General features: G+C 32.3%; 1 protein-coding gene across 1 annotated transcript in view; it reads right to left on the reverse strand.

The window, feature by feature from the left end:
* The window catches only part of LOC149426320 (uncharacterized), a 39,411-nt gene extending 22,068 nt beyond the window's left edge, over positions 1 to 17,343 (reverse strand). The window contains exons 1-2 of the mRNA XM_089650649.1: positions 17,185 to 17,343; positions 11,193 to 11,421 (exon numbers count right to left, since the gene is read on the reverse strand). Coding sequence (XP_089506775.1) covers positions 11,193 to 11,261 — 69 coding nt within the window. The 5' untranslated portion in view covers positions 11,262 to 11,421; positions 17,185 to 17,343. The remainder of the gene's footprint in view (positions 1 to 11,192; positions 11,422 to 17,184) is intronic.
* Between the last annotated feature and the right edge of the window lie 322 nt (positions 17,344 to 17,665).

Raw genomic sequence — 17,665 nt, forward strand, 5'->3', positions numbered from 1 at the left:
CACTTTCCTAATAATACTAATAATGTATGAGTGATAATATCGGTTTAGTTTAGCATGTGGGCGCAATGCGTAGCAGTCATATAATAAAAAAAACTCTAGAAGTATATTACACACCAATTTGAATGGAAACAACATCGTACGAGTAGATCTCCATCCTATTTGAATAACTTAAACACAGTTTTGTGTTGTAAATTAACAAATTGGATTATATTACAAACATAAAACAGTTTTTCAAGGCATATTATATATTACATTGCATATATTTTCTGTGCTGACAATGTCAGGGAATAATGTCATTGACTTGTGTCTGGATGTTTTGAATAAATATAATGACAAAACCAACATTTATGCATATTTTTAAAAATTTCGATGAAATAATGTGAATGAGGCAAGGAGTTTGTTCCAAAACCGAGTTGTATAGCGGTCGGCCTCTCTGCCTACCCCTGTGGGAAATGGAGAGATGGTTAGTTAGTTAGTTCTTTCTCCCTTCCTTGACACTAGACATGGTTTGATTTTTTGTACAAGAAGTATCTCAATCAAGCCCGAAATATAACATTAGCCGAGCCAGACATCTAACGGGGTCTTGTAAAATGAATGTGGACTTTAAGTTTTCAACATTATTAAAAGTTATGGAAAAAATAACTTTATTAATACTGATATCTCGCGATTAGGGACAGTTATCCCAGTGTCTACAGATTGGGAGAATGGTTTTTAAGCAACAAGCGACTATAATACTTTTCAATCACTTCACAGATCAGTAAATCTGTAAATATTTTGAACTTAAGAAATATCTGTAAATAAGTAATCGTAATTTACATAATGTGGGTAAAATGGTTGAAAATAAGATAAGAATATTCTTGTTTAAAAATAAAGGAATAATAAATAAAAGCTAGGACGAAGAGTTAAATTAATACGCATGACTCATTTAATTAGTTGTGAGTTGGAAGCACTAATTTCCAGCTGTCATTCAACGGTCTCGGCCAGGAGTTAATATGATAATGGATGCACGTTGCATTATTCATGCATTTTTATTATTGTCGTTGTTGAAGGCAAAACATTGATAAAAAAACACCTAAAAGAAACAGTAATTTAAATAAATAAGGCACTTAGGTCGGATTAATCTTCTGGTGTTAGAATAATTAAGAGATTTAAAAAAGAGTATTTTGATCCTGGTTTGTTTCTCCATTTTCCGTCCCCTTCTTCTTTATTCCTGATTTCTCTTTTCGCAAAGCACTAACATGGGGGTGGTATATAAGCAAGAGCTGTCGTTCAACGTGTTACCATGGGTTACCAGAAGCAGTTTGTTAATAAATACCTGGAAATCTGCTGTCAAATTAATGTTTTAAAAATTAAATAACAATTTGAGGTTTACTCAATAAGTTATTAAGTTATTCCAAAAACAAAATAAATTTGATGGGTAAAATAAAAATTTCATTTATTGGACATAGTAGGCGCATTTGAAGATATTTATATTTCGTATCAGTTATGGGAATTTTTTGATATCCTTGTGCTTTGCTCATATTTATATTTCGTATCAGTTATGGAAATTTGTTGATATCCTTGTGCTTCGCTCATATTTATATTTCGTATCAGTTATGGAAATTTGTTGATATCCTTGTGCTTCGCTCATATTTATATTTCGTATCAGTTATGGAAATTTGTTGTTATCCTTGTGCTTCGATCATATTTATATTTCGTATCAGTTATGGAAATTTGTTGATATCCTTGTGCTTCGCTCATATTTATATTTCGTATCAGTTATGGAAATTTGGTGATATCCTTGTGCTTCGCTCATATATACATTTCGATAGTGATTCAAACTTTATTGATATTTTAAGGTATGATTTTCAAAAACTTCACCGTCTCACGAAAATCATCCGACAGCAAACATTTTTTACTGTAATTAACATCTTCCGGGAGACGATAATTTTATTATTGACACACAAAAAATATACCTCAAAAATAATAAAAAGTGCGCAACGGTCTTTAAATCATTTTGATATTATGAACTACTTACGTTATTCTGAAAAAAAAATCATAGAAAAAAAAACGAGTTTAACACTTTCTTGAGTATATATCTTTAGTAATGAATGAATATAAGTAAGTCTAAAGTAATGGCGTTTGAAATAGAGAATACGAAAACAGTGTGCAATGTAGTTGTGAATGAGGAATACTTGGAACAGGTGGATGAGTTTGTGTATTTAGGAAGTATGTTTACGAGAGATGGGAAGGCTGACAGAGATATTGAAAGAAGGCTAAATGCAGGTAACTCCATTAATGGAGGACTGAACGCAGTTGGCGCTAACAAAAAATTGTCCAAAGAAGCGAAGATAGCAGTCCACAATGGAGTGCTGGTAGCTACCCTGATGTACGAAAGTGAGGCGTGGAACTGGCAGAGAAAGGATGAAAGTAGACTGAATGCTGTAGAAATGAGATCCCCGAGGCGTATGTGTGGTAAAACCATGTATGATCGTGTGAGAAATATGGAGATCCGCAAAGAGTGCAAGGCTGATGTAAGTTTAATGAGTAAGATCAAGAGAGGGACTCTTAGATGGTTTGGGCATGTAGAGCGAATGAACGAAGAAAGGAGTGTAAGGAGAATATACGATGCAAATTTGAATGGTAGCAGAAGTCGGGACGCCCGAGGAAGACGTGGCACGACCAAGTGAATCAGATACTTCAGTCGGGCCATGTCAAGAGTCAGAATAATAGAAGAGTATGTATGAGACGATTTATGAATGTGAATGAGCCAAGGAGTGTGTGCCAAGACCGAGTTGTTTGGCAGTCACTCCTCTCTGCCTACCCCTGCGGAGAAACGGCGTGATGGTTAGTTAGTTAGTTAGTTATAAATAAAACATTTACGAAACCCACGTATTAAACACATACGCGCATTGACTAAATACAAAAGAATGTATAATGCATCAATGCATATGCTCAATAAAGTGGTATTCAAAGTAAGTTATTTTATTCTAATTATTATTATGCATTCCCACAAAGTGATTGTTTCTAGCTACATGTGAAAATTTAATAAATAATAAAGAATTTGCCCGAAATTACTGGTGAGAATTTACTTACAATTTTGGAATGTGTTTATGGTTTCTGTTTTGGGTAACAGTTCATGGAAAATAGGCTTTATAGGTCTGTCTGGAGGAGAATTTTTTTACAATCCAAACGGTTTAGTGTTTCAGCGAGCCATTGTAGATGTTTTGCTCGTTGGGTTTTGGTTCCGGCGTGATGTTTATAGGTTTTGGATGTGCCAATGTTCACGGGAATATGAAATCCCGAATTATTACCTCCGCCTCATGTTCATAAATCATAAATTTATTTTAGTTAAAAGGCAAAGCAGAACAACAAAATAACAATTAACTTTTTAAATTGCAATTTCGTAAGAAGAAAATCGTTAATTCCTCTCAGAGTTGTTCAGCATGATTACTTATTTTCACATTAAATAGAAATAATGATGTACCATAAACTACAGATGTACATGATTTTGGGAAAATTGTAAATGTATATCTTAATCCAAAGACAGCAAACATCTGCGTTGATGATCTCCGTGACTGAAAGTAAAGCTCCTAACACCCGCGGAAGGAATTAAAAAACAAAGACAACAAACATCTGCGTTGATGATCTCCGTGACTGAAAGTAAAGCTCCTAACACCCGCGGAAGGAATTTAAAACAAAGACAACAAACATCTGCGTTGATGATCTCCGTGACTGAAAGTAAAGCTCCTAACACCCGCGGAAGGAATTAAAAAACAAAGACAACAAACATCTACGTTGATGATCTCCGTGACTGAAAGTAAAGCTCCTAACACCCGCGGAAGGAATTTAAAACAAAGACAACAAACATCTGCGTTGATGATCTCCGTGACTGAAAGTAAAGCTCCTAACACCCGCGGAAGGAATTTAAAACAAAGACAACAAACATCTGCGTTGATGATCTCCGTGACTGAAAGTAAAGCTCCTAACACCCGCGGAAGGAATTTAAAACAAAGACAACAAACATCTGCGTTGATGATCTCCGTGACTGAAAGTAAAGCTCCTAACACCCGCGGAAGGAATTTAAAACAAAGACAACAAACATCTGCGTTGATGATCTCCGTGACTGAAAGTAAAGCTCCTAACACCCGCGGAAGGAATTTAAAACATCGTAAAATGTAAGCTCATATAAATTTATATTAATTATTGCAAATAGACTAATTAATTCCTAGTATATTTGAACCTAGAATCTTAAAATCTATGGTTAACTATAGTACTAAGATCATAAATTTCCGCGTCCCTTATAATCTAGCCGAAAAATAAATAGGAGTTGTTTGAAGGTACAATAAATCGATTAAATTAAAGTTCAAATGTTCTACGATTGTGGGATCAAAAAGTTTTTGTTAAAGATATCAAAGTGTGAGTGATTTTTGCGCAAAAACCAATTAAAGTCATCAAAACATTAAATGTCATATTTAGTGGCTTTGTCTATGCCATAAATATTAAATAGTTTATTATTGTTTATTGTGTTATTTTAAGTAGGTACATAGTTATCTATGTCCTAATACAATCCTTATATACATATAATTATGGTAACACATTTAAAATGAATCAATCACATATTTTCTTAATTTAATTTTAAATGTTTTTATGTTTTCTTCTGATTTTATTTCTTCTGGTAGCTCTCCAAATATCTAAAACGCTCCGTACATCAATGACTTTTGACTCTGTGTTTTTTTCCTGAAGGGGAGTCTCAATTCATTTCTTTTCCTTGTCTCATGTGTGTGTTTGTTCTGTAGTTTATCAATTTTTCTTAGGAATTCACTAGACGTATGGCCATTGATTATCTTGTAGATTAAAAATATGGTATTAAAGTAAATAATTTGTTTAAATGACAAGATATTTAACTCCTTCAACATGTTCTTAATTTTTGTGTATCTATTTTTCTTCAATATGGTTCTCATTGCTCTATTTTGTAGAATTGTCATTTGTTTCATTAAACCGTCGTTGGATAAGAATAGAATGCTGCTACAGTAATTTATGTGTGGTACAATAATTGCGTTGTACACATTTTTACTGGAAACTGTGTTAAGGAATCTTCTTATTCTTCCCAACAGTGAGATTTTTTTGGCTATCTTTTTAATAATTTGTTTTGTATTTTGAGCAAAAGTTAATTTGGAGTCAATTATTACCCCCAAATATTTCATTTCAAATACTTCTTTCAATACTTCACCGTCTATCAATATGTTTTTTTTTGTTTGCGTTACTCGTTTTCCAATGTTCATGAATTTTGTTTTGTTTACATTCAATTTAAGTTTTTTTTTCTTCATAGTGATTGCCATCATTGATTTTCCATCAAGCATACTTTGAGAGGGGCATTTTTGAACTAACTAAAATAATGATGTCTAGCACACGGAGCAAAACCCCAATAATTTCCAAAGATAAAATAAACATGGATAAAATTATTGAATACATTGATAAAAAATTTGAAACCCTAAAAAAAGATATATTTACAAAAATTGATTTACAAACTTCAGAAACTACTAAAAGAATTGATTTTATCAGTGCTCAATAGATGAGATATTAAAAAAAATTGAAGTCTCAAACAATTTAAATCGCGTGATTCAAACAGATTTTGAAAATATTAAAAAAGACCAAACGGAAAAAAATATGACAGTCAAAAAACTTGAAATTAGATTGTCTGATATGGAAACCATAACAAAATCAAATAGTTTGGAAATAGCAGGAATTCCACAACAAAACCTTTTGAAATTGTTAAAAAAGTTGCTGCCGCAGCAGGAATCCTCCTACTTCACACCTATATAACCGACGTCACGAGAGTCTCAGACAGACGTAATGAAGCACCTCCGAAACTTCTTATGATCTTTTCTGATAAAAGAAAAAGAGATTCCCTCCTTGATAAGAAAAAATAAATAAATTATAATGAAATCAAGGATCTGACGACATCTCCAATCTTCATCGGGAAAGAATTAAGCCCGTATCATAAATGTGTGGTACAAACAAGGTAAAGTTATGGTACGTAAAAAACAAGACGACAAAATTATCTACATTAAGCACCTTGGTGATACGGTGAAAGTAATTTAATAAATAGAAAAAAAACATCAGTAAATCCACTTAATAATTTAGATTGAGAAAATGGATAACACAATATCAACAAACATACCAAAAATATCATCCATGAGTAATAATTTTAACATAATGCATCAAAATATTAGAAGTATCAATAAAAATTTTGACCAACTACAAATATTGATAATAAGTTTAAATTTAAGCTGGGATATTATTATTCTTACTGAATGTTGGTTAACTGATAAATACTACCACCTTCGAATTGGTAAATATATCCCTCACTCTACAATAATGAACAGTACAAAAAATGATGGTGTCGTTGTATATATAATAGAAGATATAGAAGCTGATGTCAGAGAGATCTGTATCAATCATGCAAACTGTCTAAGGATATCAATCGGTAATGATACAACAATACTCGCAATTTATAGATCTCCTTCTACAAAAAATCTGGAGCCATTTCTAAACTCCCTATCTTTTCAAATAAGTTTTCTTAAAAACACTAAAGCTGTATTATTATCGGTGATATAAATATTGATATCCTCGAAAATGGCCACCAAAAAAAAAAGATTATATGCAGACACTAGCATACTATGAATGTAAAAGCCTAATTGATGAACCTACACGTGTCTATTTGTACCATTTTTCAATAATTCTATCTATTACAAAAAAAATACATATGTAAACCCACAGACATAGGAATTAATAGACGAGAAGATAATGGCGAGGGGTAAAATCAACTGTTGAAGAACGAAGGGAGTGAAGCTGACTGTGATTCGTCAATAAATCAATCTGAGAGTAAATAGGCATCTCGCATTATAATATCACCATTTACTTCTTAAAAGTAAAATCTGCTTTTGAATGAATAGACATTTTTATATGAGAGCGCAAATTACTCGCCACGTTATGAACAAATTTGCGAAGTCCAAATTCGGCAAAAAAATTCGGTTCTATTTTCAGAGTCGAATATTTCGTTTAAGTATTTAGTTAAGACACTTTTATAAATGTTCATAATTTACTTCCCAGCAACCAACCAGCTTTGTGTTTCGCGTCCAGACGTTTCTCGATGTGATCGTAACAACTGATTCATATTATACGATGTGAATATGCTTAAAATAAAGTAAAATAATGCTTATATATGGAATGTAATACGACAATTGGGTTTATTCTCTTTTTCACATCTATTTTTACAAGTTTTCATAGTACAAGTCAACATTTTGCCGTGTTATTTCGTAAAATGAACCGATGATGCCACGACCATAGTTCGCACAAGAATGATGACGTCACATTTTCAAATTTCACTTGAGGCCATACGCGAGCACAGCCGGCTCCAATGGAACCGGTATGGGGAGTGGGGATAATACGCTTTTAATCACTTAGGGCAGGTCTACTAATATTCATATGTCTATGTGTAAACCAAAAAAAGAAATCACTCACAACGAAGACTGAAACAAATTGGGAAAACGTCAAACTGGAGTTAACAATGAATGACTGGACAAGCCTTCTAGAAAAAGATGATACTGATACTACTTGGAGTTATTTTATAGAAATTATACAGCACGTTATTCTATCGAACACCAAAACCATAGAAAAAAGGTATCCAATAAAAATTTACACCTTAAACCTTGGATTAGTCAGAATATAATAAACTCAATCAGAAAAAGAGACGAACTGCACAGAAAAGTAAAAAACAACCCTTTTGATGTCCATACACTTCGATTCTACAAAAGATACATGTAAAAATGTAATACGTTATGCTAAAGAAACATTCTATAAAAACAAAATCGATGAATGTAATAATGATTCCCGTAAACTCTGGCAGATCATAATTTTTTTATTTTTTTATTGAAAATTTTTTTGATACATACAGGTACATATATAAATTATACAAAATATAAGGCAGTAACAAAAAAATCCCACAAAGGCGAAGCCTGTGCGTAGGCATTATAAGGTATGTATTTAAAACAGTGGTGGTTAAATTAATATAAAAATAAGTTAGACTTTTTTTTCTTAATTTTGATGATAACATATTATATCATATTCGTAGTATAATTTATAGAAAAAATTCTCTCACTTCCAGATACTGAAAAAACGTAAATGAAATTACTAATGCTAAAGCTTCGACAAAAGCATTAAAGAGTTAAACATTGATGAGATTCCCACATCTTTTACAGAACATCCAAACATGCTTCTTGACTTTATAAAGAACTATTTTTGTATTATTGGCTCTAACTTAGCAAATACAATTAAACAAAATTCAATGGCTGTCGAAAAAACTTTGAGGATTGACGATGTAAAACATAAAACCAGCCTCAATATAGTCAACATAAAAAGTGATGAAATTAGAAATATTATAGCCTCCCATAAATACGTCATCGGGAAATGAACTAATATCAAGCAAATCAATTAAATATCTACAAAATGAAATAATCTTTTAACTACACTGTCGAAAATATTGGAAAAAGTTATAAAAAAACAAGTGATACATTTTTGGATTCTAATAAAATATTATCATCTTCGCAGTATGGTTTTAGAGAAAACTTGAGTACTAGTGACGCTATCGCTAATGTAACAAATACAATCATTAGAAAAATGGATGAAGGCAAAACATGTTTCATCAGTTTTCATTGATCTTCAAAAAGCTTTCGATACAATTGACCATGAGATACTGTATTTAAAACTAAAAAATGGAATAACCGAAACAACTCTAAACCTACTTAGAAGTTATTTAACTGGAAGAGAACAATTTGTACAAATTGGTAAAAGAAGAAGCAAAACCCTACCAATTAAGTTCGGTGTCCCCCAGGGAAGCATATTAGGACCTATACCATTTCTAATTTATATAAATGACCTTATGGATCTTCCTATCAAAGGAAACATAATGAGCTTTTCAGATGAATCTGTTATTATATTCCACGAACAAGATTGGACAAGAACCTATAAGGAGGCTGAAAATGGCCAAGCTGTTCTTCAAAACTGGCTTAAAGCTAACTCCCTTACATTAAATGTTAATAAAACCAAATATCTAACTTTCTCTAAAAACAGAAAAAGGACAACCAATGCATGAGCATACACTAAAATTACATGAATGTGAAAACCATTTTCCTCAATGTTCCTGCCCGCATATAACACAAACCAAACGCATTAAATATCTTGGGATCGAAATTGACGATAAACTACACTGGGATTGATCGAAATTCAAAAAAGCTAACAAAACTCACCTACTTCTTCAGAAAATTACGATACATTTTATCAACTAGGGATTTAAAGAGAGTTTACTATGCTTTATGCCACTCTTAATTGGAATATGGAATAATAGGATGGGGCTCAGCAGCATCAAAACACGTTAAACAACTGAAGTTAACTCAGAATTGCATCATAAAGACCATAATAAAAGTTCCCATAAGGACGTCAACAACAGAAATTTTTAATCAATTTGATGTTCGAAATATACAGAAAATCTATGCCAAAAACATTCTGGTACATCACCTCAAAAATAATTTACAGGCAAACACCTTACATACTCATAAAACCAGAGCCAAACAAACAGAGATACTAAATATACCAAAGAGTAACTCTGCCTTTGGACAAAGAAGCTCTGAATTTTTAGCAGTAAAGGTATATAACAAACTCCCACTTCAAAATCAAACAATTTAAAACAAAAAATAACTACATTAAGAATATTAAATCTTGGCTTAAGGAACTACCGGATAAAGAACTTACTAGCATACTTGAAACATCGTCGTAGAAGTTTATGGAAATCCTTACCCAAAACATGAAGTCGAATCATAGAAGTCTCTGAAAAACTTCCAACACTTAGTCCCCCTCAACACAGGATCTCCCAGTGAGGAGGACTACGAATATAATCAAAATCTCTTATACATATATATAAATATACATATTCTTGTAAAAATGTAAAAAAAAGATATATATATAGCTATTAAAAAAAGATACCTTCAATATCGCCCTGGTGAGAGACCACTACTCAAATCAAAATCTGATTATTCTGACCACAATTCACAATCGGAACATGAATTTAGATCTGCTTTGTGACTAGATATGAATATTGAGCTCCTCATCTTTTGATTCCAGTTCTTCTCTCCACTCCCGACTTCATCAGTTTTACAAAATTCTCCATGTGATGGATGCCACAGGTCCTCGGTAGTTGATAATCTTCGGATCACCCAACATTAGTATACCGGTAGTTGATAACCTTCGGATCATCCAACATTAGGATCCCGGAAGTTGATAAACTTCGGATCACCCAATATTAGGATACCGGTAGTTGATAACCTTCGGATCATCCAACATTAGGATCCCGGTAGTTGATAATCTTCGGATCACCCAACATTAGGATCCCGGTAGTTGATAACCTTCGATTACCCAACATTAGGATCCCGGTAGTTGATAACCTTCGAATTACCCAACATTAGGATCCTGGTAGTTGATAACCTTCGGATTATTCAAAATTAGGATCCCGGTAGTTGATAATCTTCGGATCACCCAACATTAGAATCCCGGATGTTGATAACCTTCGGATCATCCAACATTAGGATCCTGGTAGTTCATAACCTTCGGAGTACCCAACATTAGGATCCCGGAAGTTGATAAACTTCGGATGACTAAACATTAGAATCCCGGATGTTGATAACCTTCCGATCACCCAATATTTGGATCCCGGTAGTTGATAACCTTCGATTACTCAACATTAGGATCCCGGAAGTTGATAAACTTCGGATGACCCAACATAGTACTATAATAATTAATTAATTTACTATAATACTCTATTGTTTCTAATAAATGTAATTAAAAATACACTTTTTGACAGAGGAATGAACCTTCCTCCCTAGGGACTGAAGGCAAAAACGCTAAAACCCGAGCCAAATTATATTGGATAGTACCGAAAATTATTTCGTATATTAACAGCTGTAAATTTTTTATTTATTAAATAAATTTCATTTCAGTGTGTGCGTGAGTACTAACATATCAAAGGTTCAGCTCGATCTGATGTCGGGAAGTGGGTTAATTTCCTCTTCCACGATTCCGCTTCATTCATTCATTCATTCAATCAAGAAAACAAAATCTAAATTCGAATGTATGTATTTAAAAACACTTTTACTCACCCCTTTTATTTGAAATGTTTCCAACGTCAACATCGATGTAATATAGAAAATCCATAAGTAGCTCTGCATGATGATATTGTTTCACTGTTTCCACTGCACACAATTAACGTATATGTATCCTTTACATTTTCGTAAAGTTTGTAAACAATTGTGGTGCTCACTTTTTAATTCGGCATATGAACCTCCTCCTATTTCAAGTTACATGTCGGATTGCACAGGACCCTCCCACCTGTAAAATGAAGAGAAAAAACGCTTAGGTTTTTCAGTAATCTAAGTAAATAGGAGTTTTTGGTGGATTTATCGCTCTAATGTGTAATTACGTTATATATTTTTAGAAGCACTGCATTTTAAAATAAAATTAATAATTTAAGTTGTCAGGGTAATAATAATATTGAGATTTTGATGAGCAAATAATGGCAACCCCTAACCAAACCTAACTACGTACTGAGTCTGATATTTTTTCACTGCCGAAAAAACGTATGTACAAATGATTTTTTTTGTTGCTAATCCATTATTTAAATGGCTAATCATTTAATTACTTCTCGTCTAATTCCATTTTAATGGTACAATGCATGAATGTGAGTGAAGTAAAGCGAGTGTGTTAAGAAGTATGTAACAGTATAAATAAATTTCGAAACTACCAGACGATAATAATAACAACATAGCATTTATATAGCGCAGTTTAGTGTCATTTCACTTCAATAATAAAGTATGCTGTAAAAAAGTCAAACTGGGTAGGTAGGTAGGTGGGTATTTTATATCTCTCAGTAGTATGAAATAAAGTAGCTATCCGCGTCTGTCTGTTCGTGCGCTTAGTTCTTCTAAACTACTCAATGGATTTTAATAGGATTATCACGATTATTTTGAAATTTTCTTCCGGAAGGTTTATGTATATAATAAATGCATATTAAACTTATAGAAAGTAGAGAAAAGTCGATGTTTATAATCAAGTCGTAAATAAAATATTTTCGGACGCTTACATTGCTAAAAACAGAACTGGCCTACAGAAATGTCCGCAATGGCATATGTCTATCTCTTAAGAATAACTCCCAGAAAGCCGGGTACACGTCAACTAGTGAACTATAAATTAAACGGTTCATTCGGCATTGAATGGCATATGGTTTTATTATTTGTATTGCTGAATTGATTAATTCAAATTGGTTAATATTAATTGATTGTTTGCACGGCCATTAAACGAACTCTCAAATAAACAAAAAAATGTGCAAGGAAAAGACAAATCAGCGGCTTTTTTGGCTAAAAATCATCACGAATGCTAATATTAATAACTCCTACAAAATTGTAAGAAAATTTTATCGTATATTCTTTACAAATAGTGTCAAACAGGAGCTGTTGTTAAAAGGTGTATTTCGTATTTAAGTATGTCTATCATAATTAACTCCAAGGTAGTATTCTAAAATTAATTAACCTTCTCGATGAATAAATTTAAACCAAAAAAAATAAGAATTTAATTTTTGTATTTAAGCCAAAAACCCACAATATTGGAGGTTTGTAAACTAGCTGACCTTTCAACAATAAAACAAATATTTATTAATTTTTTATTTATTGATTTCCACGAATATTGGACAATTATACTATTTTGCAATTATTTACGTAACTATCAAATACATAAGATCAGATTAAAAAGGTGTGTAAAAATATATATATTTTCCCTACCATAATAAATTGGTAGGCACCATGTTTTGTGTGGTTAATTGGGAAAGTAAATCTCACTTCAATCGCCAGTTAAAGGTTAAAGTCAGTGTGGTGTCATTCAACAAACAAGACCCAATATTATGTACCTACACGTATTTATATTTACTTTAAGCATTATGACAAGGAAACGCACTTAATTTTTTTAAATCCAACGCTATGTCGACCATTAAATGGTTACATGTAATGAAGTTAATAAATATTAAATGGAAGTTATGAATTTAATAATAATAAACTAAATAACTATAACGCCGGTAGGCAGAGAGGACTGATCGCCAAACAACTCGGTCTTGGCACACTCTCCTTGCTTCTTTCACATCGGCCTTGCATTTTGCCTTGAATCTCTACATTTCTCAAACAATCATACATGGTTTTACCACACGTAAACCCCAGGGATCTTATTTCTAGATCATTCAGTATACAAGTAACAAGTAAGGTGATTAGTTAGTAATATTATTAAACGAGTCTACACTTTCATTTATGTGGCAATAGTAGATATTCCATACACTTTCGGATATTCACATTTCTGTGCTTCTGTGATTTTGGGAACCAACATTACTTATTGGTAACGAACTCTTGAAAATGTTTTATTTTGATGGGCCAGTAAAAAAACTAAGGTGTTGTGTGGATTGATTGTCTGCTGTGGTGATTTCCTCTTTAGATGATGCTTCGGACAGCCTTACAGTTCCCATCGTCTGCCCAGATGATAAATCGATCATAAGTTTTGAAATACAAATATGTCAACACAAATGACCAATAATTTAAATATGAATACATTTTTGTGTCTATTGATTACATAATAGGTATATCTAAATTGTAATAAACTTAGTATGAAAGCATTCAGTCAACTCATTTAAAATATATAGTCATTTTATGGAAGGCAGAGTAAATTGTATTAAACTTAGTCCGAATGCATTCAGTCAACTCATTTAGCATATAGTCATGTAAAGAAAGGCATAGTAAATTGTATTAAACTTAGTCCGGATGCATTCAGTAAACTCATTTAGAATTTAGTCATTTTAAGGAAGGCAAAGTAAATTGTATTAAACTTAGTCCGAATGCATTCAGTCAACTCATTTAGTATATAGTCACTTTAAGGAAGGCATATTAAATTAAAGAAAAATAATAAATGTTCGCCTGAATATCACTTGCTTTGGAGCTTTCCCTCTCTTTTCCACTACAAAATATACTCAGTGTTCCAGTTAATTGGAATACCTGTCACATAAAAAGTACAATATATTGATTTCTATCGTGTTTGATTTAAGTACATTATATTAATACAACAATTTTCATTACTTTGATACATACACTTTAGAGCGAAAAAATCTCTGCATACCGAAATGGATTGTATTTCTTATCATGTTGTTTAAGAATTAGATCACGTCTTGATGATGTCACAAGTAACTACTCGAATGTAACTAGGTACTAGTTAACTAACAATTACGCCGTTTCGCCAATTCGTGGAATATGCTTACTTGTTAACTTTATGGTACAAGCTTCCTGTTAAATTATTCACTTTTCATATCACGGTGACAGCCAAAGAAAACGGAATGGGAGATTTCGACAAGATGGTACCTACCAGGAATACGTAGAAAATAATTGTGAACATCAGTTATCCAAATACTGCAGAATCTAAAAATTAGCTTCAACTGACATTAGCCACGTTTTGTGACTAGATCTGAATAGGCAAGCACTTTCTAAACTCCCTCTACACTATCTCCTTCCTCTCCCCACTTAGCTTCCATCTTCAGCTTCACAATATATCCCAAAAGGGAAAGCAATAGTCCCACTGGCTTCGTGCATGGCAATAGTGACTTGTGTGATATTCACGTAAAAAATAGTTAATCGCAGGGGATTTTATTGAACGAAATATTTTATTTAACTGTTTCTCTTTGTCTTTTCTGCTCAAAATAAATTATTGAACGAATGGTAAATTTATTATGTAGGTAACCTACCTACTTGTATAAAAAACGCGTTTAATTAGCTCATACAAAAAAAGCGTGAAAGCGACATAAAAACGTAGATTTTAAGAGCTTCGGTTTCAACTTCTGCGCCAACACGTTTCATTATTACATGTCATTATGTTGAATTGACTAATGGTACAGATTACAAGAGTGAACGAGACAATTAAGGAGAAAATAAAATACCATCTATCCATTCGATTACTAACTCATTCAATATTGGTTATTGGTTATTTCTTACGCATAATTATTTGCCATAGCTAACGTCATGTAATACTTAATTTATATGACCTCCGTAAACATTTGGGAACATCAGCATTTATACCTTATCCGAAGTTAGACAAGGCCAACATAATATGGCCACCATTACCATTTATTTAATTTGAATGTTATCAAAGATACAAAATTAGAAAAAAATCTGTCGCTTTATAGACAGCCACATTAAACGCAGATTTGAGCTGTCGATAGTTTATAGTTCTTGTTAGTATAAGGATAAATAAAAAAAAATCAAACGCATGTTTCAACAAGTTAACAAGTCCAATTTCTGTGATTGTAATCAGGCCATTACAACAATAGATTTATTTACGATGTAATATATTGACAGACTCAAGCAATCGAGATGAGGATTACAAAGAAATTACTTGGGATTTTCAGTCTTTCACATACAATGATCACGCTCTGATTTAGGCCAATAAATGCTCTCGTGAACTGATGACATCCATCATGAAGGTGCAGTTTGTCTTCATCGGGACAAAATAATAGTAAGGATTTCTCAGATTGATCATGAAAGGAAGGTCTCTGGAAGATCATTAGGAATATAGGTAGGAAAAGGAAAGGTGAGAGCAAATGCACTCCAATGGAGTGGACGACCGCAAATTAAACACAAATAAATTGTTCTGACACACTCCTGCTATATTTTCGTTCATATATAGGAATATGACATAATAGATGTCTCTTGAGTCAAGAGACTCTTGACACGTGACTCTTCTTGCTGTGCGACTCTTGTCGTGCCGCATCTTCCGTGAACGTCCCTTACTCTTTTAATGTCTTTTTTTAAATTTATCATTATTTTGAAAAAGAGTTACAAATTGTGTATTTTATTACTAGGTATTGTGTCTGCATTGAGGTCTACCTATCACAATTATTATTTTACATTGTTGTGTGTTGATGTTCACATCTAATATAAAATAAACAAAAAGCAGATCTTAGTGGGTTGCTTCTGTTATTTGGGTTGTGTTTATGGTTCGTGTATATGTTATTCTTTATTTTCCAGTTTGTTGTTTTATGAAATTTCTTCCTGTTGACCATCCACCTGTTATTTGTTTTTGAAAGCTATATTGTTTATTTTGTGTTATAATTACGACTGGAATAATATTATACAATTCTGGTCATAAGTATTGCTGTGGTCTTTGTCCAAAAGTAGTATCCATTGAGGGTGTTAATATGTTATGGTTCTGATTGTTCTATTTATTTGTGTAGTGTTGTAATGCGGTTTATTTTTATGTGTGTAAATTAATAGTGTGTACGTATATATTTATTTTGTGTCAAGTACGTTAAATTTCGCATATATGTAGTTGGTACCAGTTTGTATTGTTTTTTTTAAACGGTTTTTATAATTTTTATAGCATATTTTACAGTCCCTCCCCATGTTAATATTCGATTCTAAATTATTATAAATTGGCTAAGTGCATAGCACATATATTTTTTATTACTTTTAAAGAGAAATCTTATTCTATCCATTTGGAGTTTAGATTAGTGGTGGCCTAGCTTCGGCAAGTAGACGGAATAATAGCAATGAATGAATATAATGCATAATAATAATAAAATGAATAGAATGAACAAAATTAATAATAGAATGAATATTATGAATAATAATAGAATGAATAGAATGAACATAATGAATAATAGAATGAACATGATAAGATTACTATCAAGATGGAAATTAGTAGGTAATGGATTAGGTAAATTAATTAATTAAAAACATACTGTAATATTCGGGCCACATATTTTTAAGTGATCGTTATTGACCTTTGTACCAACCCGCATAAACATATATTATTTTAATTTCTATGACAATCCGATGTTTTAAATAAAACTAAGCAAACAAATACATTACGAAAATAGAACAAATTTTACAATAAAATGTTAAATTAACACATTTTCACGAATTTTCCTTTTCATGCTAATCCCTTTATAATTTTTTTTTAATTCTATTCAATTTTTGTCATTACTTAGTATGTGTATGTATTTACAATCTACAGAATATGGAATTACAATTACGGAATAAAGAAATTATTTTTGTTATTAAAACAATAATTTACCTGAATACACGGTATGTTAATAATACCTCATTTTTTAAATATCACAAAACGGCACGTATAGTAATCACAAAAATGTTAAACATAAGTCATATCACATAACAACAAAAGTTTGCATTTTAAATTTAATAAATGCTTGCGAGCTTTTTAGCGCGTTTTTAGTTTGGGAACCGCGCGACCAGCACGCTCGAGCTAACGTTTCACACTGAGTTCTCCCGACGCGAGATATTGGCTTTATTTGTAATGGCAATATGGGTTTATGCAGTGATACGAGGAGAGCTTTGGAAACTTTTATGAACGTTCGGGAATGCGTATTGGCTTCTGAGAACGAATGAATTTTTCTTTCCCAATTCTCCAGAATTTCAATCTCATTTGTAATTATTCCCGGCTAATTTAATTGCAAAGCTGTGGAAAAAAATCTGTGGTTCAAATTACTTAAAAAAAATACTTGCTTCCTTCCAAAGCCGCGCGTTAGACAAAATAT

Source organism: Hesperophylax consimilis, chromosome 1 (assembly GCF_061612785.1).
Source record: "Hesperophylax consimilis isolate HC1 chromosome 1, BYU_Hcon_1.0, whole genome shotgun sequence".
In the NCBI taxonomy this organism is placed as follows: Eukaryota; Metazoa; Arthropoda; class Insecta; order Trichoptera; family Limnephilidae; genus Hesperophylax; species Hesperophylax consimilis.